Genomic DNA, 27,684 nt, shown 5'->3' with positions numbered 1-27,684 from the left:
TGTGAGTCTGTTTCTGTTTCATAAATAGGTTCATTTGTGTCATGTTTTAGATTCCACATATAAGTGATATCATGCGATATTTGTCTTTCTCTGTCTGACTTACTTCTCTTAGTGTGATAATCTCTAGGTCCATCCATGTTGCTGCAAATGGCGTTATTTCATTCTTTTTTATGGCTGAGTAGTATTCCATTGTGTGTGTGTGTACCACATCTTCTTGATCCACTCACCTGTTGATGGACATTTAGGTTGCTTTCGTGTCTTGGCTACTGTGAATAGTCTGCACCCATTCTTGACTGCTTGCCCCTGCTCATGTTGAAGAGATGCCCTCCCCCATCTAGAGCTGATATCTACACCCAGCACCCTCTTTCCTCTTCCAGTCCAGCTCCATCAAGTATCCTTTCTCAGATGGTGTCTTTAACCTTTAAGTCTCTACCAGCTCTTTCCTATCAGCATTTAAACTTGAACCAGACTTTGCCTCCTTAAATGACTCTTCCTTTATCCCATATATATTTTTCTGTGTAATATGTTATTTCCTTCCTTCACAGCCAAGCTTCTGTGAAGAACTGTCTGTATTCATGGTCTTTGCTTCCTATTTCCCATTAAAATGTCGACCCACCACAATCACTACAACAAAGTAAAATGAGCCAAAATTGGTGCCTCAGTTTTCTCATCTCTAAAATAAGGATAATAACAATACCCACCTCAGGACTGTGGAGATTAAATGGATTATTATATATAAAGACCTTAGGACAGTGCCTGGCACATAATACGCTCTGGAAGTGTTACCTATCATTACTAATATTATAATCGTTTCTTAATTACACAGCTGCAAGCGTAAGGATAAGAAAAAGAGAACCCTACGCTGCCAACCTCACTGTTTTGCCCAACTAAACAACAGCTACAGCTATTGGAAAGCGAATTTTTTAAGGACACATTCCAGTAAATGGCTTAATAGGCTGTAAACCCCATTCATGCATGTCTCTTATTCTTTGTTCTGTTCCCAGAGCTCGGCACAAGGTCTGGCATAGAGCAAATACTCAACATCCATCTTTCTATCATCTGTCCATCTAATATTTATCTATCTTAATGGATAGGCACTGGATAACAAACAGTAATAGAATTATTCTACCTCCAAAAAGAACTGGATATATCTGCCGGCTCGCTTTATTCTAAAAATTCGTTTAAATTTAGTATACTCTTTTCGTTTATTCAGAATCAACCATAAACTACACCCACAGCCAGCCAGAGGCTTTTAACCCAAGAATGAACAAAAAGGCCCGTTTGCTCAGTAAGTGTTCTGTTAATACTTAAAAAAAAAAAATACATGCTGTTAGTTCTACCCAATAAAAACAAATGGAAATTTATGAGAGGGAAGAAAAGAAAATCCCCAGTTACCTCCCGGTCTCCTAGGAGACGTGGTCTGACGTCAGTGAGCGGGGCGGGGAGAGGTCGCACGCCCTGCTGCGCATGCCCGCCGGCTCCCCGGCCGACGGCGGGCGCAGTGCGCATGCTCGCGCCCGGGTCAGCGGGTTAGCGTCTCTGACTGGCTGCGGGGCCGAGGCCGCGCAGTAAATGGCGACGCTGGCGGGAAAGTTGAGTGGCTGTTGCGCCGAGCCTCCGGGGCGATGTGTAGTGACTTCCATAGGTCTGAGTCTGGGACGGAGGTGAGAGCTGCCGAGGTGGGAGCTAGGGAGACGAGAACAGGGCCGTGGGCGGGCGAGGGAGCCCCGAGGGCGCGGGAGGCCGGGGCGCGCCGGGGAGGGGGAGGCGCGCGGGGCCCGGACGCCGGCGAGCCTAGAGCCCCGCCCCCCAAACCTGTGTCCCCGGAGCCGGCCCCCGAGACCGCTACATTACGGGCCAAACCTGTCATGCGTGAACTAGTCAGACATGGTACGGTGTGCAAGAGAGGCTAGGAAAAGCAGGGGATCGCCAGGCGGAGCGCTCATAGATTTTTCTAGAACAGTGGTGTCCGAGTAGGTGGCTCCACCTGTTGCCTCTGTTCTGTACATCTTTTGCTTAGGGCCTTCGGCCTCGCTATCACAGCTTACATTTCCAGCCTAAGCATCCAGGGCCACACAAGCCATGTGGTGTCTGCAAAGATTTATTCAGGAATTCAGCCAGCAAGTATCAAGCACTTATTACGTGTTAACCGCTGATTAAGAAACGCAAGAAACAGCTTCTGCTTTTGCAGGACAAGTAAGGGAGGCTGCCTACAAATTACAGGACGGTTGGTAAATCGTGCCGTCCAGTCGAGGGGCGGGCAGCCTGGAAGACTAACTGGGAGGAGGAGGGGACAGCTGAGGTTTTTAGGGACCTTTGGATGGTCGGTGGCTTGGCAAGGAGGGGGTGGCATTCGGGGCAGGGAGTTGCAAGTATGTGGGTTCTGCCTTGAGCGAGGGCATCACTGATTTAGGGGAACTGCAAGTGGTTCTCTGTAGACGGACAAAGCTAGTGGGGAAACAGTGTTGGGAAGTAAGCCCCGAGAAATAGGCAGAGGCAGGTTATGGAGGATCTTTTATACAGAGGAGGGAGGGGAAGCGATACCTTCTTAAACGATCAACAGGCTCTTTCTGTGAAGGACTAGAGTAGATAGTCTATATTTAGGCTTTGTGGGCCATTCGGTCTGGGTCACAGGTATTCAGCTCTGCTGTTCTAATGTGGAGGCAGCCAGAGGTGTGTAAACAAACGAGCATGGCTGTGTGCCAGTAAACCTTTTATTTTTTAAACTTCAGGATTTGGCCCACCAGCCATAGTTTGCCAACCCTTGGGCCTTCAGAGTAGAGGCGCTGCTCCCCGTAAGAACTGCTACAGTTACAACCTTACTGATTGAAATGATAATTTGAAACGCAGGTTAAACTCAGATGACTTTTGCAATCAGAACAAGCCTAACATCCAAAAAATGAGAGCCCAGTGCAGTCGACGCACGGAACAAAGGATTTAGCATCATATCGTTTGCCTGCCACGGCTGTCTGGAGATCCTGAGCAAGATTACCTCACTCATGTTACTTTGGAGTACAGTGGGGTGGAGGGGAGAGGATTAGTGAGCTGGGCAGTTGGTGCTGCTTTATTCTTTTTCCTTTTTGTCATCAAAACCAACGAAGCAACCCTCTTTTCCCTTAAGTGCTGGGCTCTGTATGGCCATTGCTTAATTTCTTTGGATTCTATTGTCTTTCTTTGTACATCAGTCTACTAGATGGATCCTACCTGGAGGCATTGTGTTGAGGAAGATATCTGAGGTCACAAATTATCCCAAGAAGCTGAAATAAACTTAATTTTTTTTATTTTTAAAAAATATTTATTTATTTATTATTTTATATACTTATTTTGGCTGCGCCAGCTCTTAGTTGCGGCATGCGGGAGCTTTAGTTGTGGCGTGTGGACTCAGTTGTGGCCTGCATGCAGGATCTAGTTCCCTGACCAGGAATCGAACCCAGGCCCCCTGCATTGGGAGCGTGGAGTCTTACCCACTGGACCACCAGGGAAGTCCTGAAATAAACTACTTTAAATTTTTAATTCACAAGAATAACCACCTTATAAAATAGCTAACCTTTCGCACATCTTGTGAGTAGTAGGGAAGAGACATTTCATACAGGGTCTTCCAAGGAAACAGTCGCAAAGAATTATTTTCCTTTAACAGATTCTAGGGATGCAATTTAGGGTAGGCCAGATAGCTGAGTAGAAAACTTATATAAGGAGCCCTTGCTTTAAAGAAGACACACATTGGGATGCAATTTACAGTAGAATAATCTGTTCTTTACCTTACTTTTGCACAGTAACAAGGGCATTTTTTACTTTTACATTCCTCTGACGGTATCAGAAAAGATTTTGGCAGTATTTTGGTATCGTCCGCCAAATGGCTTCATTTGCGCATCCTTGTTAAGTAGTGGTGTCCTAAAGCGGTCCGCAGCCTTTGGGCACCAAGGACCGGTTTCGTGGAAGACAGTTTGTCCGTGGATGGGGGTAGGGGTGTTGGTTCAGGTGGTAATGCAAGCGTTGGGAAGCAGCAGATGAAGCTCCGCTCCCCCGCCGCTCACCTGCTGCTAACAGGCCTGGGGCCCAAACCCCTCCGAGGCCCGGGGGTTGGGGACCCCTGGTGTACTTTACATTTTCTCAAAAATGCTGAAAATGCCTTGCGTTTAAAAGTAATCGATGGATAGATTCAAAGCGTCCGGTTTTGGTTGTCACGTACAACATACTTTCCTCTCTTTAACCTTATTATAATCGTTTATATTAAAGTAGTACATGCTTATGACAGAAAATTCCAGTAGTACTGAAATGAAAAGTCGGAAACTTCTCCATCCCAATTATCACTTCTCAAGGTGGATTTTTACACATTTTCCCAGAGGTTTTCTAATGGCATCATTTTGGGGGCTGAGACAGAGAACCCTGGACCATGGCTGTAATCTTGGCTCAGCCGGGAGCAAGCTGGATGATTTTGGATAAGTTATTAAACCTTGGCTTCTACCTTTGTAAAAGGAGGGCGGTAGATGATGATTTCTCAGTTGTCTTTCAGCTGTACTCCTAGGAGGTGGGTCCCTATATTTCTATGTGTCCTTTCACCTAAGCACAGTATTCCCTGCACGGTAAACACTTGATAACTATTTATTAATAATAATGACTGGTTTTCTTTTTTTTAATTTATTCTTTGGCCACACCCTGCGGCTTCTGGGATCTTAGTTCCCCGACCAGGGATTGACTCCATGCCCACGGCAGTGAAAGTGCAGAGTCCTGACCACTGGACCACCAGAGAATTCCCTGGTTTTCTTTTCTTAGAAAAGGTTCAGCGTGGCCTTTTTGCCAGAGGCAAATATTAAATAAGAAAATATTTAGCATTTAATAATATTCTGGTCTCGCATGGTAGACTTAGAACAACATCTGTCCCCGTCTCTCTTTGCTTCCCTTTTTACCCAGAGTAGAATCAGTGCTCCATCATTACCAGTTCCTCCATTATGAGTACTTTCAACTTCCCTGTCCCTTTCAATCCTAACCTACTTTCCTAACCGCGGTTAAACCCAGCTGTCTACTTTCACTGTCTACCCACTCAGCTGAATATTGCTGAAGAAAATCACAACCAGGCCGACTGATTTCATTTTAAATTTGTAACCATCAACTTCAAGTGGACTCCCAGTCCACTTGTGTTTTTCTAGAAAGTAATTCACTTTCTCCCTACAAAACACCTGTCATCAAATCCAACCTTACACCTGAATTCCAGACACACGTGTTCTAGTATCTTCTTGACATACCCACATGGATGTCTCATAGGCATCCCAGACTTAACACGCTCGTCATGATTGACTCCTGGATGCAGAGAAAACATGAGAAAAATTTTAATATGCCCTACACTGCAGTCTTGGTTTACCACCACACGTGTACACCCAGCCCCAACCTGCTTCCTCCCAGGCCTTCCCTGTCTTGTCAAACGGTGAATTTGTTCTACCTATCGCTCAAGCCAAAAACTAAGTCATTCTTGAATCCTCTTTTCCTCTCATATCAGCCCACATCCATTCGCACATCCTGTTTTCTCTACCTTCAATACATGTCATGGATTTGACCACGTTTCACTGCTTTTTACTGCAGCCATTCCTATCCCTAGGAACTGTCACCTGCTTGATCACAGTAACCTTCTAACTCGGCTCTGCTCCACCCTGTTCACACTTATTCTAACATATTTTCCACATAGTATCCAGGGTGATCCATCCAAAATGTAAGCAGACTCTACTGTTCAAAGTTTTCCAGAGGCTCCTGTATCATTTATAGTAATATCCAGAATCCTGTTTCCTCCACTGATGCATGATTTGCCCTTCATTCCCACCTCGGATCTCTTCTCCTGCCTTTCTGATCTCATCTTCCACTCTCCCTCTTCTTCAGACACACTGTTGTCTTTGCTATTCCTTGAATGTGCCAAGTGTGCTTCAGCCTCAGGGCCTTTGCAGTTCCTTCAGAAATTGACATGGTTTGCCTCTTCACTTGCTTCATGTTTCTTAGAGGAGAAGCTTTTCCATCCAGTATAAGGAGGTCCTTCCTACTGTTAATCTTTATTCCTTTACTCTGTTTCTTTTTCTTCTTTACACTTACCACATCTGACATCTTATATTGTTTATATGTTGTCTTCCTCCCCACCTCCCACTCCTGCCATTGAAGAGTGGTGATTGTTCTCTGTTGGGATTACTCCTTTAAGTCTCAGTGTTTAGAACAATATTTAGCCCACAGTCGGTGCTCAATAATTGTTTAATGATAAATTGCATGCCTTCCCTTCTCTTCCTTCTCCTTTCTGCCTTGCCTCATGTGTCATTGAGAAAACAAACCAAAAAAATCACAGGAACTCCCTTATTTTTTTCTGTTGTCTGTTACTGATTTCTAGTTTGTTTCCATTATAGTCAAACATACTCTGTATGACTTCAGTTCTTTTATGATTGTTGAGGTTTGTTTTATGGCCCAGGGTGTGATCTAGCTTGATGAATGTTCCATGGGCACTTGAAAAAAAATGTACACTCAGCTATTTTTGGGTCAAATGTTCTGTGTATATGAATTAGATCCTGTTGGTTGTGTTGTTCAGATCTTCTAGTAAGTCTTTTGGTTTCTGAGAAGTGGGTGTTGAAGTCCCAACTAGTGAGTTTGTCTGTTTCTCCTTTCAGCTGTATGAGTTTTGCTTCGTGTATTTTGAGATGTGTCTGATACGTACACATTTAGGATCACATGTCTTCCTAGTGGATTGATCCTTTTATCGTTATGTAGTGTCCCTCTTTGTCTCTAGTAATTTTCTTTGCTCTGAAGTCTACTTTATTGGGTAGTAATATAGCAATTCCTGGTTTTTCATCAAGTCTGTATTGATAAAAAGTACATGTACTGATTTTCTCTGAATTCCTTCCTGTAAAGTAGAATATTTTTACTTCTAAGAAAGGGCAGGTTCTCCACTTGTGATATGAATTCCATCCACCCCCTCAAGGACATCACTCCTGCAGGCATCCCCACTTTTTCTGTCTTCTGCATCTGCAGTCTTCTTTCTACCAATCACTTCTGTCAGTATCCTAACATAAAGCAGTACACACAAAACAAACCAGAAGACTCCCTACACACCAGCCGCTACCAGCCCCATTCCCTTCCTCCTCTGTAGAGCGCTCCTCCCTTGTGCTCTGGCCTGAGCCTACTTTTCTCTCGTTCACTCTTCAGCCCACTGTAATCTGGCTTCTGTCTCCATATTCCACCAAAAGTGCTCTTGTCAGGGTTACCATCGAACTTCATGTTGCCAAATGCTCATTTCTAAGCACCCCTCCTCCTACACTAGAAACAGCAGAGAATATGCACTTCCTGCAGGCAAGCTGTCAGGACCCAGGATGGGGCCAATCAATGTGTGTCTAGTTCCTGCTCTCAAATTAACCCATCAGAAAAACCTCTTCTTCCCTGGGGAAGAGAGAACAGGAGGATGGGAGCATACACCAGAGGTATTCTCCAGTAGAGGTCCTCACATACAAGGGAGGTGGGGCAGGGGTAAGTGTCCTTCCAATGTTAAGCTTCTGCAGTTTTGATTCTGTGCTTTATTATCTCTTTCTGGGATCTTGCATATAGTTGATTATTCTGTCTAAATGACATTTTGAAGCATAGTCTGATATAACTTCCTAGTGAAATCTTAACTATACATTTAATGAAATTACTAACTGGTAGGATGTCATAAATTTAAAATTTAGTCCTTATAAATTCTGCTAGAAGTGAATGCTTCTTAGGTACATATAGTAATTTTTGCTTGACTTTTTATATATCTATTTTTCCTTCTTATAGGGTGATTGCTTTTTAAAAAATATTAGTTATAAAGGCAGCAGCTCTTTGGGGCCTATACTTAGAAACAGTGGAATTTTTATGATTTAGTATTCGAGCAACAGTTGTCTTTTCCATATAGTTTAGACAAAAGCTTTACAAGAGCCAGGCGTAGTACTCTGCCCTGAAGGGCGATTGAATTTTCTAAGTGGCGGAGGAGCCTAATTTCACGAGTGAAAAAGAATTAGTCCGTGAATTTAAGGGACTACCATGGTAAGGGCCCGATTTTGCATTGATGACATACATGTTAACATAGCTGCTGCTTTCCCTTGCCATCCTACACATTCCAACTCCTCTCTTACTTTCTGTATGTTATACTTAACACAGATTTGCCTGGAGTGAATTTCCTCTGTATATATGTAAAAAAACTACTAAGAATTGTATTCAGTTTGTAGTGGAAATCCAGGCCTGTTATAGGGCGGGGGTGGGAATATTTGGTTTAGAGTGTTTGCTTCTTTAGGTAGACTTTTATACTTAACTGGTTTGAAACCTTGCTGCTGGGGTCCATCTGTAAACAGATTTAATCACAAAAGGTCAGGGGAAATGAGCCTTTATCCAAATGACGATTACATACACATGTTTGCCTTAATGTCATTCATTTCTGGTTAATTTGATCTTTAAGCTCTCCTTCCTGCTCTAGTGTAAGCTTTTCCATAACCAAATGATGTTTTAAAACATCTGTATGATACGTGTTCTACTTAACAGGCATTGAAGCTATATGATTGTCTATAAAACAGACTTTCGTTAATGAGTGTTAAGAACTTTGATGATAGCTGTAAGAATACTCAAGGACTTTAGTAGAAGTTTGCATAGATTGTCCAAACATGTGAAAATCTATGTAGTTTGAGGTTCTTTTTACTCTCCATCCTCCCCCAATTCTACCTACCTGTGACCTGTTTACCTTCAACTTAATAGGTAGCTACTAAGTTTCTGCCAAATGTAAAGCATTTTGGAATTGGTGGTGAGCCAGTTCCTTTCAAGCTTTTAGATCCAGATGAGGGAGCTGGTAGGTAATGTGTTCCTAAGTATGGGAATAGCTTCATGGAAGGAGCTGGCCCTGAGGAATGTGTAGAATTTTCATTCATTTAATAGTCTAGGCCTTAGAGCATTTAATTGAGAGAATAGGGAAAGGACATTGCTCTATCAATGAATATTTTGTACGTGCCTGAAAGAACTACATGCTAAATCTCTCTTTCAGAGTTAAAGTTGCCTCTCACACAGATTACAATCGACTGTCCCTTTTTTATGCCTTCACAGAGCCCCATGTTATTTCTATTGATATTATAGCACCTACCATACTTTATCATACTTTTTAAACCTTTGACTCTCCCTCATTAAATTCTTTGAGGATAGGAACTGTGTCTGTTGTATCTATGTAAGTAAGGTGTTGTATCTATGCACCTTACTCAGTTCCTGGAATACACTTGACTTGCTTGAAATTTTTACCAAATAATATCTGTATAATTGAGTATTACCCCTTTTGCAGACCATCTACTAGCTCCAGTATTGATGTTGCTGTTGAAAACATTTGGGGCTCCTTGTGGTGTTAGAGGGAGTGCTGAGAGAGATGGTTGAGAGAGACCAGATAATTGCCTAGACAGGACCTCAGATTGATTTGATCTTCAGCTGAGTAGGTCCAAAAACTGTCATCCCTGTACTCAGATTTTTTCAGACTCAGTGATACTGATTCTGAGGCTCTGTAGCACAGGGGAAGAATTCCAGGCTTGGGGAGCCAGAGATCTCACTTAAATCCCAACTCTGGCGTCTACTAGTTTTCTCATCTGAAAAATAGAATGATAACAAATAGAGTTAATGTGATAATTAAAAGAGATAATGTATATAAATTATGTACCACAGCAAGTACAAATAGTAGCTATTATTAGTTAGCTATTGTTATGATAATAAAACCTGGCAGATACTGATTTACAAACCAAATGCCAAATCTATTAATTTACAATATTAGTGAACTGCCAAATAGAGTAAAATTGTTGTGTCCACTGTGTATTCTTTCCCAGTTAGGAAATTTGGGCTCAGAAAGGTTGCTTAGAGAATCAAGAGAAATAGTTGAATTATCTTAATAGCTACCATCACCCTGCTTTGTTTGCCTGACGTGTTAATCTTCCCTAAAAGGATTAAACTATCACGTCAAACAGAACTTACTTTGGTTCCCTTTACCTTGGCTTAATTTACTCTTTGCCCTTCTGAAACTCTAGATTGATTCTACCTTGCTCCTTTCAGCTTATTCCTCAAATCTGGACAACATCGTTCATTTTAGTTTACATAATGGTCAGGTTAATGCCAAATTTTTAGGGTATTTTCTGCTTAGGTTTGTAAGATATCTCATCCCATCAAGTGACTTCTATAAATTGTTAATATTATCTATTTTTGTCAGAGTTAATCTATTTCCAAGTTCTGGGAGGTACTTTCACTTCCTCTGTATTCGGCATACTCTGCCTTCGGCATTGTAAAACACTGTTTTGAAATTTCTCATTGGTAGGTAGTTTTCATCCTTTGAAAATGAATTTGACTTTTTAGTAATAGTGGAAAGTCAGATGCAAATCGGCACAGTCAGCCAGTTTGATAAGAGGAGTAATACCATTTTTATCGAAGAGTCCTGTCAATAGAATTCTGATCCTTTTCTGAATTCTGTCTTACCAGGAATTCTCCAGAGGAGGATTCTAAAATACCTTGAGCGGTGACAGTAAGGGTGAACGGTTGGAGTAACTTCTCACTTTAATCATTCTGATGAGGATGTTGGTCATTTGTATACATGCTTTTAAAAACATTTTATAGTCATTTCATGTGTTCCATCTTGTCCACGAAAGTTTCTCTGTCTTCTTCTTTTGGACCCTCAACCTTCTAACCCAGTGGTTCTCATACTTTTTGGCCTGAGGACTGAGTTACAGCATAATAAATGGTTCAGTATTCGTATGTCGTACAAAATGGTCACCACACCAGTTCCGGTTAACGTCCATAACCAAAGGGTTGTTGTTTATGTGGGTTATATCTGTCAGTGAAATGGAGAAATTTAAAATACTTAGTGATTTCACCAATGCTTTAAGTATTGGGATGCTGTTAAGCTCACGGTAGTGGATAAAGGTTTTCCAAAATTCAAATTTTATCATTGGCAACAAATACTGTCAGTTTCCTTAAAGTGACCAGCTGACTTTCTTTGTTTTCAGTAAAATGTCTGCCAAATAACAAAGTCTGTGTAATCCTAATTTGTCTATCAGTCATTCTTTCAAATAAAAGGGTGTTTTATGAAAAAGTATGCAGCTCAGGTAATCACACAAGTGTTTTTCTTAGAGAAAAACCATTGTATTTCAGTTCGGAGCAAAAGTGCTTTCCTTGTCTGTGTGTGAACTTGGGGGAAGTCCCCAAGATTGCCTTCACTTCAGACACCAACTGCAGAGTTCCAGGTTCTCGTGACCTCACTCATTCTGACATTAATTGCATGTTTGGGGGTCCCCAAGACCACCTTCAGGTTTAGTGATTTGCTGGAAGGACTTACAGAATACACTGAAAACTTAGTCATGGTTATAGTTTACTACAGCAGAAGGATACAGATTAAAATCAGCCCAGGGAAGAGACATAATGGGACAAAATCCAGAATTCCAAATATGGAGCTTCCAATTGTCCTGTCCTAGTGGAGTATGGACAGTGCTAACTGTCCCCAGCAACAGTGGGGGACAGTATGCCAACCAGGGAAGCTCCCCTGAACTTTGGTGTCCAGAGTGTTTATGCGGCTTTGTCCTGTAGACACGGTCAGCCCCCCAACCAGCTGGCCTCTTTGTCCAGCCACTGTGCAGAGGTTGAGCTGACCTAAAGCCCTCACCTTTAGGTGAGGATAGTTGTGAGACTATCTGGTGTGGCTCAGGGCCCCCAGGTAAACAAAGACACTTTTATCAGCAGGATTTTCCAAGAGGCTTAGAGATTATCTCCCAGGAGCCAAGGGCAAAGGCCAGACCTCTCTTTGGTCAAGGTTAAATTCTTTCCTACTAATATGTTTCCCACGTCATCACAGGGAATATTTTCAACAGTACTCAAAGGTTATGATTTAATATGGAGTCAATACTTATTTACTGCCACATCAAAAACATTCTTATGCAAAAATAGTTTCGCTTGCTTTGTTCTTCTGTGAGTGGTGAAGAGTACCGTGTGCACTAATATGGTTGGTGCCACTGCCTTGATTGTGCTGGGTGCCAGCAGTGTTACCCACCTTTGCTGCTGCACCATCAGTGCAAGTGTCAGCATAGTGAGAAAGACAAATAATGTCTTAATATTTATGAAAATAATTGACCACAGGTTTGCCCTCAGAAGCTCTGTTCTAACTTGAGTGTAGTTAGCAGTCTTTAGCTTGTTCTGTGATAAAATCTCATCTCCTAGAGGACCTAACTGCAGGTTCTTTGAGGGTAGCTTAATTATCTTCATTTCTGTAGTCTCCATTTTACCTGCCATAGTGCTTTGTACATAGTAGACATTCAGTAAATATTTGCCAAATTAATATATTTCATTTTCATCTCACCATTTCACCTTTTCATCACTGCAGGAACTCTTTCAAAAACTTTTGCTTCTGTTTAAAAGAGAAAAAAAAAACCCACAAAGGATGACTGCTTTTCTTCGTTTGTGATATGCGTTTTTGTTGTTTAGAAGGGTTGTCAAATCCGTACTGTTTCCTTAGAACCTTGAGAATCAACTTTGATTATATTTCCCACGTTGACATTTCAGTCTGTCTTGGAATTTTGCTTCCTGTAGTTCTAGCTCCTTCTGTCTTGGTACAGGCACTTCTCCAGGTCAGTGTGATGGACTTGAGCCTTTTCTCCACATCTGGCTTTGCTCTCAAATCCATCCCCTCGGTAGCCACCAAGATGATCTGTTTGAAATGCAGATAATAATAGCTTACGCTTACTCTGTGCCAGGCACTCTCGGAACACACTGAATCCTCAACAGTCTTGTGAGGGAAATGCTGTTCGTTTTGCTCACTTTACTGATGAGAAACCTCAGGCCCAAAGACCTAGCTGTCTACTCTTAACTGTTCTAGATTGCTTCTTAAACCCCCTTGCTCTTATCTACAAGCCAAAGAGCAAACTCCTAAAGGTGACATCCAAGACCCTTTGTGATCTGACTTCTGTTCTTTTAGGACTTCATTATCTCCTGCCAGTTTCGTACCACAAGCTCTAGCAATTCAAATCTGCTTATAGTTTACCCACACACTGTGCTACTATAACCTTGGCACCTTGGCTGATGTCCCATCTGCCAGGTATGCCTGCTTGTACCCTGTTCACGAATTCACAAATTCACTGGGAGCTTCTCAGGGAAGTTCTTCTCCACCTTTCTCTCTGTCTCCTCCCCGCTCCCCTCCCCTAGATAAGGAGCTGGCGATATAATGGGCAGACAGATTAAAAGCTGATACCTGATAACAAGTGTGGTGAGCAGAGTGAGAAAGATAATTATAATGAGTAAGGAAGGTAAATACTTTGCAATTAGCAGTTTGGTGCTGTGTCCCAAAGACCCTATCAGCTTCTTTGAGGGCAGGGACTCATTTTATACCAATTGTATATGGTAACATTAACAAAAAATAATTTTCTGAATAAATGAACACAACTTTTCTCCTAAACTGTATTTTCTATTTCATAATTTCCTTCAGATCCTCAAAATGATGAAAAGTCTCTTACAGACTTTTGGAAAATTGAATAAATGTCGATTTCTAGGATTTTATATTTTTAAACAATGAGTTTTCCTTCTCTTTTTTTTCCCTTTCGCAAGCTCCTTGCCCGACTGGAAGGTAGAAGTTCCTTGAAAGAAATAGAACCACATCTGTTTGCTGATGAAGACTCACCTGTGCATGGTAAAAACACAATCTCAAGCCAAAATATAGTGTCGTAAATTAAGTTTTATGAAACAAGTTTTTCCCCCACGTATGTTCATATACATACACACACTTCTAGCAACAGCCTATATAGGTTACGCTGTGAGATTAAAAACTGAGAAAGATGATGATGAGACACTTTTTTTTTTTTTATGAGATACTTTTAAGCCTTCATTATCTGTGTCAGATGAGATGGGGTTTGCTTTATTTGCAGTTAAGTCTTCAGTATGAAAACCTCTTTTATCCCAGCACAGTATTTAATGGGAGTTTTGTTATTTATTTTTATTCTTTACAAGTTTGAGAATCATGGGAAAGTCCTTCGGTACTTGGTAGCTCTGTTAATATTTTTGCGATAGGGAGAATAATACCCACTTGTTTCACTGGCCCCTCTACACTAGGGAGAACTAGAAAGAAGGTAGTGTGCTTAGGTGGTTTTCTTCTTTTTTAATATAACAGCCTTAAAGAGATACAGTTCACCCATTTAAGTGTACAATTTGCACACTTAGGCATCTGTCGGCACAATCAATTCTAGAACATTTTCTTCACCCCAAAAAGAAACCATTGCCTATTACTAGTCACTACCCATTTCCTTTCACATCCCTTAGCTCTAGGCAACCACTAATCTACTTTCTGCCTCTATAGATTTGCCTTTTCTGGACATTTCATGTAATTGGAATCATACAGTATGTGGTGTTTTGTCACTTACTTTTTCCACTTTGCTTAATATTTTCAAGATTTATCATATTGTAGCATGCATCAGTAGTTCATTCCTTTTTATTGAATAATAATATTCTGTTGTACCCATTCATCAGTTGGTGTGTACATTTGGGTTGTTTCTACTTTTTGGTTGTTATGACTAATGCTGCTATGATCATTTTGTGCACGAGTTTTTCTGTGGAGAAATGTTTTCAGTTTCCTTGGATAATACCTCTGAGAGGGACTGCTAGGTTGTATGGTAACTCTGTGTTTAACCTTTGGCAAAATTGCCAGACTGTTTTCCAAAGTAGCTGCTTGGGAATTGCCACATTTTACTTGCCACTATCAGTGAAGTGTATAATGGTTCCAATTTCCCCACTTCCTGCAAACATGTTGCTGTCTGTCTTTTTGATTGTAGCCTTCCTAGTGAGTATGAAGTGATACCTCATTGTGGTTTTGATTTACATTTCGCTGATGGCTAATGGTATTAAGCATCTTTTACCACAATAAAAAAACAAAATGTCCTTCTTTGACTCTAATAACAATTTTTGTCTTAAAGTATACTTTGTCTGATAATAGGCTAGCCACTTCAGCTCTCTTTTGGTTACTGTTTGGTTACTATCAGCCTTGTAACATGAGATGTAAAGTGTGCCCATTGTAAACAACCTATAGTTGGATCATGTTTTTTTGTTCCATTTTGTCAATCTGCCTTTTGTCTGGACAGTTTAATCCATTTATTACTATTATTAGTTAAGATAGGGTTTATGACTGCCATTTTGCTATCTGTTTTATATGTGTCTTACATCTTTCGTTTCTCTATTCATCCTTTACTGTCTTCTTTTGTGTTAGATATTTTCTAGTGTAGCATTTTAATTCCTTGTCATTATTTTTACTTTTTTTTTCTTTGAGTTATTTACCTCGTGATTGCCCTGAGGATTACAATTACCATCTTAATTTATAACAATCTGGTTTGGATTAAATACCATCTTAATTTCAATATTTTATAAAAAACTTTGCTACCGTATAGCTCCATTCCTGTCCCCTTCCTTTGTGCTGTTTTAAATTACATATTTATATACGGTATGCCCTTAAACACACTTAAAATTTTGCTTAGTTAAAATCATTAAAATTACTTAATGCAGTTGTTTCTTAAATCAGATGAAAAAATAATTTAAAAATAATTAAAATATAAAAATAATTTAATAATTATTTAATAATCTTAAATCAGATGAAAAAATAATTAAAAATATAAAACACTTATACTGTCTTTTATATTTACCTATGTAGTCCTATGTTCTTTATTAACTCATTTGGATTTGTTACTGTCTACTGCTGTCCTTTCATGCAGCCTGAAGGACTCCTTTTAGTATTTCCTATAGAGCATATCTGTTAGTTAAAAAAAAAATTCTAAACTATCAATAATAAATGACAAATTTTGATCAAACATGTTAGACAAAAGATTGAACTGTTTTTATTCTATCAGAAAGGATATTATTAAGTTGAACCTTATGAAACTGACATTAAAACATAGGTTCGAGGACTTCCTTGGTGGCGCAGTGGTTAAGAATCCTCCTGCCAATGCAGGGGACACGGGTTCAAACCCTGGTCCGGGAAGATCCCACATGCCATGGAGCAACTAAGCCCGTGTGCCACAACTACTGAGCCTGTGCTCTAGAGCCCAAGAGCCACAACTACTGAGCCCACGTGCCACAGCTACTGAAGCCTGTGCGCCTAGAGCCTGTGCTCCCCAACAAAGAGAAGCCACCGCAATGAGAAGCCTGCGCACCACAATGAAGACCCAGTGCAGCCAAAAATAAATAAAATGAAAACAAAAAAAAAATAGGTTTGAAGCACAGCTTATACATTTGAATATTACATTTATAGAAACTTTAAAAACACCATTATGTTCAGTCACTAACAAAAAAGTTTACTTAAAACTATGATAGCTCTTAGAGCTATGAAACTGGTTAGATGGAAAAAAAGAACTGGTTAGATGAATATTCATTGGAGCAACAGCATACATAAGACTGGGATTATGAGGGTTATTTATCAACAACAGCAGTTTATCAGAAACTGTTATAGGGAAGCTCAAGTTGAAGCTGTAAGCGATTTAGCTGTTACAGGGGTCTCTAATGCTGTTGTAAAGCATATTTTTAATACTTTTTTTGGATAGTACTTAATTCAGTACCATATACAGACTCATTACCTCTTCAGTACTATAATGGTTGTACTCTGCAAATTCAGCGTGTTTGTTATACAATTAGTGGGTTGGTACCTAGATGGTGTATTTTTTTGGCTTTTCTTTCTTTTACTTATTTTGAAGGCTCTTTAAATTCGTAAACTTACTCTGACAATCTGTTACCCAAACCCCTTACGCATTCTATTTGTGAGAGTAACTGTCAAGGCCAAACCATCCAGATTTTCTGATTTAGTTTAATTTGTCTAATGTCAAACTGTAGAGGTGATTTTTGGGGGGAATCGTTTCCTTTAACTACCAGTTGTAATATGCAGTAGTTTGCCTGGACTAGGGTGAGATTTTTTTAACAGCTCACAGAAACTTACGAGATAGTGATTCAGATGCAGTTAAAAGGACCGTGTCTCTTCTACAGAACATAATGTTTGAATATTATTATTATTATTATTACTTTTTTGGCTGCATTGGGTCTTCATTGCTGTTGAGCGGGCTTTCTCTAGTTGCGGCGAGTGGGATCTACTCTTCGTTGCAGTGCACGGGCTTCTTATTGTGGTGGCTTCTCTTGTTGCGGAGCACAGGCTCTAAGTGCATGGGCTTCAGTAGTTGCAGCGCAAGGGCTCAGTAGTTGTGGCTCGAGGGCTCTAGAGCACAGGCTCAGTAGTTGCTAAGCTCACAGGCTTAGTTGCTCTGCGGCATGTGGGGTCTTCTGGGGCCAGGGATCAAACCCGTGTCCCCTGCATTGGCAGGCAGATTCTTAACCACTGCGCCACCAGGGAGGTCCCTGAATATTATTTTTGATCTTATGATTAGATAGTAAATGTTTATAAAAATCAGTGAAATTGATTTCAGTTCATCACTAAACATATTTGCAGGGAATCTAGTTCAAGAAGTTAATGATAGTATTCATGTGTAATTTCCAAGTTTGCAGATTTTACTTACCCAGTTGTTATAAATGACCTTTTCCCCCACTTTGCTATTAATCTGTAAAAGGATAGGAGGGTTTCTATCTACCTAATAATCTCTTAGCCAGCCTTAAACTTTGCCTCATTTAACTTGTGCTGAACCAAGGCTCTAAGGAGTCCATATTTACACCACACCAGCTAGTCCTTCGTTAACACATGGATTTAGAAAGCCTTGTTAAACCATGTAGGAAAGCCTTTCTCTTTTGTGTTATGATGAAAAATGTTCACGAGCACCACCCCTCTCTCCAAGAAAATACTTGGCAAACTTTTCATTTTTTCCCCTGTTCTGAGAATCCAGAAAATACCCAGAGATATCTCACAGTTACCCTCTGACCAATATCAAGTATTTCTAGCTCTCTGTGGAGTTCCTCTTCTTTTACTTCAGAATATGTTACATTTCTCTTAGCTTAATTTATCTTCATTTGACTCTCCAGCCACATGGAACTGCTACTGAATTTTTTACTTTTTAAATGAGCCTAAACCATTGTGTTCTTTTCTAGTCCCTGATGTGTCCCTACCTTCCCCCACTCTGATTTCTCTCCTTGCTCTTACTCTAGAGGCAGTGACTGCTTCCTGTGCTGCCTTTCAGCTTATTGACTTCTTTTTTTTTAATAATAGACTTTAAAAAAATATTTATTTGTTTTTGGCTGCGTTGGGTCTTAGTTTCAGGACGTGGGAGCTTTCATTGCAGTGTGCAGGCTCTTTGTTTTGGCGTGCAGGCTTCTCTCTAGTGGCACACGGGCTCAGTAGTTACAGCACACAGGCTCTAGAGGACGTGGGCTTAGTTGCCCCGTGGCATGTGGGATCTTAGTTCCCCAACCAGGGATCGAACCCGTGTCCCCTTCATTGGAAGGTGGATTCTTAACCACTGGACCGCCAGGGAAGTCCCTCAGCCTATCTTCTGAGTATCTCAGTTTTTAAAGTTTGGTTCATAAAATGTTTACATTAAATGTGCTTTTGCAGGCTACACATTTACTGCTATAAGGTTACTATCCAGGACCAGTTTAGTGATCTGTTTCCTACCCTCCCCTGCCATTTTTTTATTTTTAGAACTTTTCTGCTGCATTTAGTATTATTTAGTACTATTTCTATTAAATTTCTGTTTTATCTGTCTTTATGCTGACTTCTCTAACTGTGGATCTATCCAAAGAATTGAGTTTTGGCCCCCTATCTTAGTTTTAGGTTCACTCCCACCTCCCAAAGAGTTTTCTGTTCTCTATTTCTGTGTAACTTATTCCTAGATTGCTATATTCAGCCTCTTATTACTGTTGTGAATCTTAAATCATAGTGGCTGTAGGATATATTCATTTGTGACACCTAGAGATACATCTTAACTTAGCATTTTGAAAGCTAAATTTTTTTTTTGAAAGCTAAATTCTTGTTAGGGTATTTACATGATTATGTGAATTAAAAATCTCTGCTGGGCTTCCCTGGTGGCGCAGTGGTTGAGAGTCCGCCTGCTGATGCAGGGGACACGGGTTCGTGCCCCGGTCCGGGAAGATCCCACATGCCGCGGAGCGGCTGGGCCCATGGGCCATGGCCGCTGAGCCTGCGTGTCCGGAGCCTGTGCTCCGCAACAGGAGAGGCCACAACAGTGAGAGGCCCGCGTACCGCAAAAAAAGAAAAAAAAAAAATCTCTGCTCTGCTTATGTGTTTTTTTTTACACAGCACTTCCAAGCCTATCTCTGAGAACTTTTAAATCACTACCTTAGGTTTAACCCTTACCTTCTAAGTGAAGGAGGCTGAAGACTTGATAGAAATGAAGTGTCAGCACACTCGGGCCCAGGGGCAGCTGGCCTTCACACCTGCCGACTCTGCTAACCAAAGCCCACATCCCCACCTGTAACTCCCTACCACAGCTGCTCCCTTTCAAAATGCCATGTTCCAAAATTGACTTTCTTCACCAAATGAGAACTTACGTTTTCATTATTTAGATTTCTTCTAAGAAATTCTTAAGAAGAAAGTAACCTGATGAAATGCATTCAAAAGATACCGTACTTTGTGCTGGGGATAGTGTATTCAAGTCCCCACCTTAAAGTAGTGAACGAGAAATAGAATCAGTCAAGCAAATCATCAAAAATGATGTAGCACGTTAAGTGTGATGACAGAAGAGAACACAGCTTGCTCTTCCCACCTCAGAGTGTTGTTACTAGGATCCAGTGAGATACGCAGCCGTCCCTCTTCATTTGGAAAGCGCTATAAAAAGGTTGGTTACTGCTTCTCAGCCTCTTAGGCTGCCTTTCCTGGGGAAAGGAGAGAAGGTGCTTGCGTGTGGCCTGCTTGTCGGTCTCCGCGTCGTGTTTCTGCGTGGTCCTCTGTGTCCTCCAAACCACTTTCAGGTTAAGCTTGCTAAGCTGTGTTTTCAGCTTTCCTTCACTATCATTAATATTGGTTCGGTGTTAATGTTTCTTCATCTAGTGAGTATAGCTTATTCTCTTTCTATAATAGAGGGCGGTAAAAGATTTTTAGTTGGGGGCAGGGAGGATTTCCACTTAGCTCATCAGTTATATAGTAGGTGAGAGTAACCGGAACATCTGGATTGAATATAGTTTTAGTCACTGTGTTAACTTTTAATAAGAGCATCCATGAGCAATTGTTAATATGAAAATAGTTTTACTCCTTGAGGCTGGGATCTTGGGGGCAGGGGTTTGGGGGAGTCTTTAATTAAAATTTTGAATTGCAAATTGTATATAAGATTATAGTGGAAATTGGCTGAAGTTTTATACTACCTTAAATATGGTATGGTGACAGATTGCTAGGTTTCTTACACATTATTTGTGAATGTTCCAACATACAATGGTTTGTTAGGAATAACAGGAAATAAAGTAACTGGATTCTCAGATGGACTTGTAGTTTGTTTAGGGCCTAATAATCTGCATTTTTAACATAGTGTTTCCAATTATGTAGTTCAGCCATAAATTAAGTGGCAAACAGGGACCTCCCTGGTGGTCCAGTGGTAAAGAATCCGCCTTCCAATGCAGGGGACGCGGGTTTGATCCCTGGTCGGGGAACTAAGATCCCACATGCCGCAGGACAGCTAAGCCCGCGTGCCCTGGAGCCTGTGCGCCACAACTAGAGAAGAGAAAACCCACACGCCACAACTAGAGAAAAGCCCATGCGCCACAACGAAGAGCCCGCATGCCACAACTAACACCCCATGCAACCTAAAATAAATAAATAAATAAATCTTTAAAAACTAATTAAATGTCAAGCAAACAAGAATTGGAAGGCCACTGTTTAGAGTGGATTTTGAAAAGCGCTGGAGGCTGGACAGTTTCCCCAGGTGTTTTATTTTATCTGTGCTGTCGTCAATGAAAGAGAGTTATTGGAAACTATATAGAAAGAGATTTGGGGTCTTCAAAGTTTAGAGTAGTTGACTTTGATTTATAATGCTAGGAAAATAATTCACAGTGCAGATGTCATTTCAGCAAGACAGTATCAAGCGATACTCATATAGCAAAGGGTAACTGAAGGCAGTTTGGAAATGTGCAGGGGTGTTTTCACCTGAGGGATGCAGTTGGCACTTAGGGCCTGAAAGCTGTGGGTCCTTACTGCCTTGTATGTGTGAAACTGTACCATCAAGAACTGTTCCACCCATAATGCCAGCAATTTTGAGAAGCCCTAGTTAGGGACTGTTTCACTTGCACGTAGCAGAAGTCCAGCCAAGTGGCTTATTTTTCTCGCACAGGTATGGAGGCAGGCTGGTGTGCGAGGTTCCATATTGTCATCCACGTCCTGGGTGCGTCCTGTCTTCCTGCCCCACCCTCCTTAGGGTCTGCCCTCCTCAGTGTATACCTGTCATCTTTGCTGTCATCTCAGAGGAGGGAGCGGCAGAGCAGACAGAAGTGGCGCCTGTGTGAGGACAGCACAACTTGGAAACCCCAACAGACATCCACCTGTGTCTCATTGTCTACAGCTGTGCTGCCTGCTGGCCTCTCGTTGCAAGGAAAACTGAGAAGAATCGTTTTTAAGCTGGGCACATTTCTTTCCCCCCAAACTGGGGTTTTATACTTAAGGAAAAATGAGAAACTGGATATGGGATAATTAACTACCAGAAATGGTGTGTACCAGTAGTCAGTAGCTTTTAAAAGACCCTAGATCTGTGGCACTTCATTCTTAGTGCTATAATGTCACCAATTTAAGTGTGAGTGTATGTGGACCCCTCACCAGGAGATTCCCTTAGGCCCGTTTCAACCATGTCATTTTGTTTTTCAAATTTTCTTTGTGCTAATTAATAGCCAACACCTTTCTCGGAGGTGAAATTTAGTGATTTACTTTTTATTTCCTTATTTATTTGTATTTGCTTATACAAATCTGTTTTGGCAAATGGATTTAGATCTTCTTTCAAAAGGAAAAAATTTCAGTAAATGTCTTTTTAAACATTTTTGCACACTTTTCCTTTTGTAGGCTGTCGTAGGCTATCAAATGCTGCTGCATTTTGACTGACATTTTTAAATTTTACACAGGTGATATTCTTGAATTTCATGGCCCAGAAGGAACAGGAAAAACAGAAATGCTTTATCATTTAACAGCACGATGTATACTTCCAAAATCGGAAGGCGGACTGGAAGTAGAAGTCTTGTTTATTGACACAGATTACCACTTTGACATACTTCGGCTTGTTACGATTCTTGAGCACAGACTATCCGAAAGTTCTGAAGAAATAATCAAATACTGCCTTGGGAGGTTGTTCTTGGTGTACTGCAGTAGTAGCACCCAGTTACTTCTCACACTGTACTCACTAGAAACTATGTTCTGTAGTCACCCCTCCCTCTGCCTTTTGATTTTGGACAGCCTGTCAGCTTTTTATTGGATAGACCGTGTCAATGGAGGAGAAAGTGTTCACTTACAGGAGTCCACGCTGAAGAAATGTTCCCAACTCTTAGAGAAGCTGGTAAATGAGTATCGATTGGCTCTTTTTGCAACAACACAAAGTATAATGCAGAAAACCTCAAGCTCAGCAGAAGGGCCTTCTTGTGCCTTTAATCGCCAGAGTGATGCGGATGTAGACTATAGACCCTATCTGTGTAAGGCGTGGCAACAAGTGGTAAAGCATAGAATATTTTTCTCCAAACAAGAGGATTCCAAAATGAGCAACCAGTTTTCTTTAGTTTCACGTCATTTAAAAAGTAACAACTTAAAAAAACATTTTTTTATTATTGGAGAGAGTGGTGTTGAGTTTTGTTGATATGTATCATAAGATAGTCTTTTTGTAGGATATTATGCAAATTTTAAAACGTCTTTAATAGGCCAAAAGGGTTTGATTCTAAAGTTCTTAAACTCTAAGGGAATTTAACATAACCGTGTTTCTATACAGAATGGATTTCTTAAACTAGTACAGTAGAACCTTAGACTCTTCTTCCCTAGGTTGTTGAAGATTATTCAAAGTGATAATAACAATTAAGCTATATTAAGTTGTTTTAAGACTAAGTAAATAAGATATATATTTCAGTCCAAATAAAGTGGAATATTCTAACTTTGTGTCACATTTCTGGAATTCAGTTAAATACTTGTTTAGGAAAGTTGAAATGCATTTCTGATTTTTCATATGTAACTCCTTTAAGAAGCTGTAAATTTGGAAAATGTTTCTGTAGAGCTGTTATTTCTGTAAAGAGGATGAAAACAAGGAGCCTACCCAATCTGCCTTTCACACCAAAGACGATGGAAAGTCAGAGCACTTTGATCTGTTTTACTGAATTCAAAGATGGAGCTGCATTATGCTTGAGTTTCTGTATAATTTTTAAAACACAGGGAAGTAAGATACCCATTCAAGGAGTTCTGTGATATTGAAATTTTCATCTTTCTTGTTGAGTGATAGATAAATGCTAAAACTATATAGTAACTGTATGTTACTTGTGTTTTCTTACCCATTTAGAATACTTCAGACATACTCTGAAATGAATTGAAATGTTTCCAGCTGAGAGCTGGACAAGGCTGTATATACTTTGGCCCAGTAATGACCAGAAAGGGGAGCATGCACCTCCAGGGGCACACAAGGTAGTGTATTGTGGAAGAGGAAGAAAATTTTAGAACTTTGATTTATATATTTTAATCTAAGAAAAGATTAAATTATATCAATATTTGATATTCAGATTGACCCTGGCACTCACTCAACCTATATATCAGATTGCCTTATGTCACATGTATATCTGAGGTATCCTGTGGGAAAAGTGGAAAGAATTGACAGTGGTGTTCTCACAGGTATGTTCATTTATATGTAACCTATTTAGTTAAAATTAACTGTACGTTCACTTACCTAACAAAGATTCTTTATAAGGGCTTAAAGGATCATCTTCATAATGCAGGCATAGCAGATGTAGCATGTGCTGTCCATACCTGGAGCTCCTGGAGCTTACCTGCAGTTCCCCAAACCCAAAGACTTCTGAAGGTGTCTCTGGACGCCAGAGCCTGCTGCATGGGGCCCAAACCTGGCAGTCCTTAAGCAGTGAGGGTCAGGATTTGGTAGATGAATGCACCTGCTTCCTCACCCCTCAGTGAGGACAACGACGCATTTCTCAGGGTGGCCCTGGTAGGACTGATTCCCAGTCACTTACAGCAATAATCTATCCATTAACTCACTGTTTATTGCCTCCCATCCTTCCCTCTCACTTCCCCACTCTCATGGGGCTCCTGGGATTGTCTCCCTAATGAGCAAATCCTTGTCTAGGAACTACTTTTGTTGTGGGTTGAGGAGGAACCAAACTGTCGGCAGGCGTCAGACTAACAGCCCCTCTAGGCTCAGTATTTGCTCTTTAGCCACATTATGGAATTTAAAATGATGGTATTCTAATTGGCTGTCAAGTTAAATTACATTGGATCACATTACTGTCATTCATACCCGCTTACCTGTGTGCCATCAATAAATGTTCTCTTGCCATTAATATACTTTTAAATATTTACGTATTTTATCCATAGTTCATCCTTTTTCAGCTTATATTTTCCTGTATGTTATTACATGCAATACATGTTACACATAAGTAATTTATAACTATTTGTATGTTGAGGGACTATGCTTATTTTTCCCCCATAAGAGTGTGTGATCAGTAAGAGTGATAATCTCTTGCTGTAATTAAGAGGACTTCTCCTTTTAGCTGTTGAGATGTGAAAATTCTGTTACCTTCCCTGTCAAGCTCTGGGTGTGTGTTACACGTGTTTATGAAAAACTTAGCGACTCTTAGCAGAATTCTGGCCTTGGCTATGATAGGAGTTTCCATTTCTCCTCTGTATAAATGAAGTGCTAATTTAATGGGCTGTTATTCACAGGTTTATAACTTATTCTTCAGGAACATGATTAAAAAATAATGAACTTTTATATTAACTTAAATGATCAATTATGTATTAATGTGTCAGACCAAAGACTTAGTTATCTTAAAAAGATTTGTTATCTAACATGTTAGAAGGAATTAATCCTGGCTAATAAAAAAGTCTTTTAAACTAAAAGTTATACCAATGGGATTTCTTGAACACTGTAGAAAAATTAATACTTGTAAAAAGAACCAACCTTAAAGGGGTAGAAGCGGCACATCCTGAGCCACAGGTGGCGGATAATGGGGATGCTGGATGGGACCAGAGGAATAACAGGAGTGAGGGTTACAGATCCTAGGGTAGTCATCCCATTTACTTGTTTAAAAGGGGGGGACCATAAAATACATTTCTTATAGGTGAACTTCTCAGGGAGACCATTTAAAACATGCGTAGGAAAGATATTTCCGACGCTCATCTGATAAACGCTATGGAAAGTCAAGACAGTGCTCACCTTATCACTGCCACTGTATAAAGTTGTCAGCTTTCAGCTCGCAAATGCTGGATTAATATCATTCCAGAAAACTTTGATGCAGACTGCTCTTCTGTATGGATTATCTAAGAATGAGGATGAAACAGACATTTTCAGATGAACGGAGACTGAGAATTTACCACCAAAATTGCCTCACTAAAGGGACTTCTGAAAGATGGACTTCAAGGAGGAAGAATATGATCCCAAAGCCTGAAATGTAAGAAGTAATAGTGAGTAGAGAAAATAGTAAGCACATGAAGAAATCTAAAGAAATATTGATGGTGTAAAACCACATCCAATTTATGGGAGGAAGAAACGATATAAAGTAGCAATTCTAGGCATACCATTGCCTATAAGCCTAGTACATAGAAGGTAGGTAATCGAAATTATATCAATCGAAATAGCTTGTATTATTCTGAAGGAGAGTAAAGATATGGACCAAGTTTAGACTTAAGTATTAACTTGACAATTTGAAGAGCTGCTTCTAAAAGAAACAAATTAATATATGCTCCAGTAGTGTATGTTGAGGCAAAAGGGAAAAGAGAAAAACAAAAAATGAACAAACACAGAAAAAGTGGATAGGACAAATGAGCACTAAATAATGCGGTAGAGATAAATCCAGTTATAAATGTGTTGAACTCTTCTGTGAAAAATCTTGGGTAGTTAGGCTAGAGTTTTAACAGTCTGCTATATGCTTTTTAAGGAAATACATCTAAAACCAAGATACAGAAATGTTGAGAGCCTAAAGATGAAAAAGACCAGAAAAGTATCAAAGGAAGCTCCTGGAGCTGTATAAGGAGACTTTAACTGTGGTAATATTTTCTGTCTTAACTGGTTAATGATAGAAGGTTTAGTTTATATGTCCTTTGTAAGATAACTTCAAAAATATAAAGCAGGCTTCCCTGGTGGCGCAGTGGTTGGGAGTCTGCCTGCTAATGCAGGGGACACGGATTCGAGCCCTGGTCTGGGAGGATCCTACATGCCACAGAGCAGCTAGGCCCGTGGGCCACAACTACTGAGCCTGTGCATCTGGAGCCTGTGCTCCGCAACAAGAGAGGCCGCGATAGTGAGAGGCCCGCGCACTGTGATGAAGAGTGGCCCCGCTTGCCACAACTAGAGAAAGCCCTCACACAGAAACGAAGACCCAACACAGCCATAAACAAATAAACAAATAAATTTTTAAAAAATAGCAAAAATTTAGAGACTACAAGGAGAAATTGACAGTCACCATCATGGTAGACATTTTAATATACCTGGGAGACCAAGCAGTTAAAAAATCAGTTAAAGAGAGAGAATCTAAGCACAAGCTCAAACTTGATCTAATAAACGTATGTAGAGCTCTGCAGACAAAATGAGAATGCGTATCTTGAACACAAAAGGAAAATTTATGAAAACTGATCATGTGCTATGAGAAGACATCAAATTTCAGAGAGTCAGTATCATGATCATTTTTCTTCATTATAATGCACTTGTCAGAAGTCGACAACAAAAAGGATAACTAGAAAGTTTCCAAATTTAGAAAAAAGTTTAAATTTCTAAATAATCAATAGGTCACATAAGAAATCATATTCACAATTAGAAAATACTAACATACAAATTGTTAGAAAAAGAATAAACACAAAGGACACAGGAGAAAAACTGAGTAGAAATTACTGAAATAGAAGACACAAGAGAAGCAACAAAGTCAAATGACTGCCAAGAGCAAGGGCTCAAACGGTTTTCAGAGCGAACAGGAAGGCATGACTGTAAATAGAGCGGAGACTTTATATCAGTAACAACCGGTATCAGTAAACCTGAAAACTGAGGCAGTGGACACATGAAAACAATCTCAAAAAAAATCCCTGCAAAATACTGTAATCATTACAAGACTTGAATCAGTCATTTGAACTCTCCCCACAGTCATTTAGGGGGACTTCCAGTCATAGCAGAATATGTCGCTACCAAAACAGATCCTCTCTGGAGGATGACAGTATCATTCATAGGCCTCAAGTTATTATTAAAAGTGAATTCTTAAATGCAGTGTCCAAAATACAATCTAAGGTATTACGACACACAAAAAGACAGGTCTCTATGGGTGAGAAACTGCAGAAAGACATGACCACCCCCCCCACAGACATGAATGTATATATCAACACATCCACAACTCATGCAGACTAAGAATACATGGGAGGAACGCCATGAGTCAGGAGTCGGGTAAATGGAGTGGGTGTTCTAAGGTCCTTACATTGTCTGGGAGAAGGAAAGGTATCAACGTTAGACACTGATAAAGAGATTGCGTCTTGTGATCTCTAGAATAACCACTCAAGAATAGGAAAAAAAGGTTTTAACTTTACACATTAAAGGAATGGACAAAGGTCCTCCATTAAATGCGACCTAA

The 27,684-nt window shown here is 40.3% G+C and overlaps 1 protein-coding gene across 1 annotated transcript; it reads left to right on the top strand.

Annotated features, from left to right (window-relative positions):
- The first annotated feature begins 1,580 nt into the window (after nt 1-1,580).
- Nucleotides 1,581-22,963, top strand: XRCC2 (X-ray repair cross complementing 2). The gene is made up of 3 exons (XM_024739200.1): nt 1,581-1,664; nt 13,579-13,660; nt 22,000-22,963. Exons 1-3 carry the CDS (start codon nt 1,626-1,628, stop codon nt 22,719-22,721), a joined length of 843 nt encoding a protein of 280 aa, XP_024594968.1. The 5' UTR covers nt 1,581-1,625; the 3' UTR covers nt 22,722-22,963.
- The last annotated feature ends 4,721 nt before the right edge of the window (nt 22,964-27,684 follow it).

This window comes from Neophocaena asiaeorientalis, unplaced genomic scaffold (assembly GCF_003031525.2).
Source record: "Neophocaena asiaeorientalis asiaeorientalis breed wild unplaced genomic scaffold, Neophocaena_asiaeorientalis_V1.1 scaffold145, whole genome shotgun sequence".
NCBI classification, from domain to species: domain Eukaryota; kingdom Metazoa; phylum Chordata; class Mammalia; order Artiodactyla; family Phocoenidae; genus Neophocaena; species Neophocaena asiaeorientalis.
This window is presented reverse-complemented; position numbering and strand designations above follow the sequence as displayed.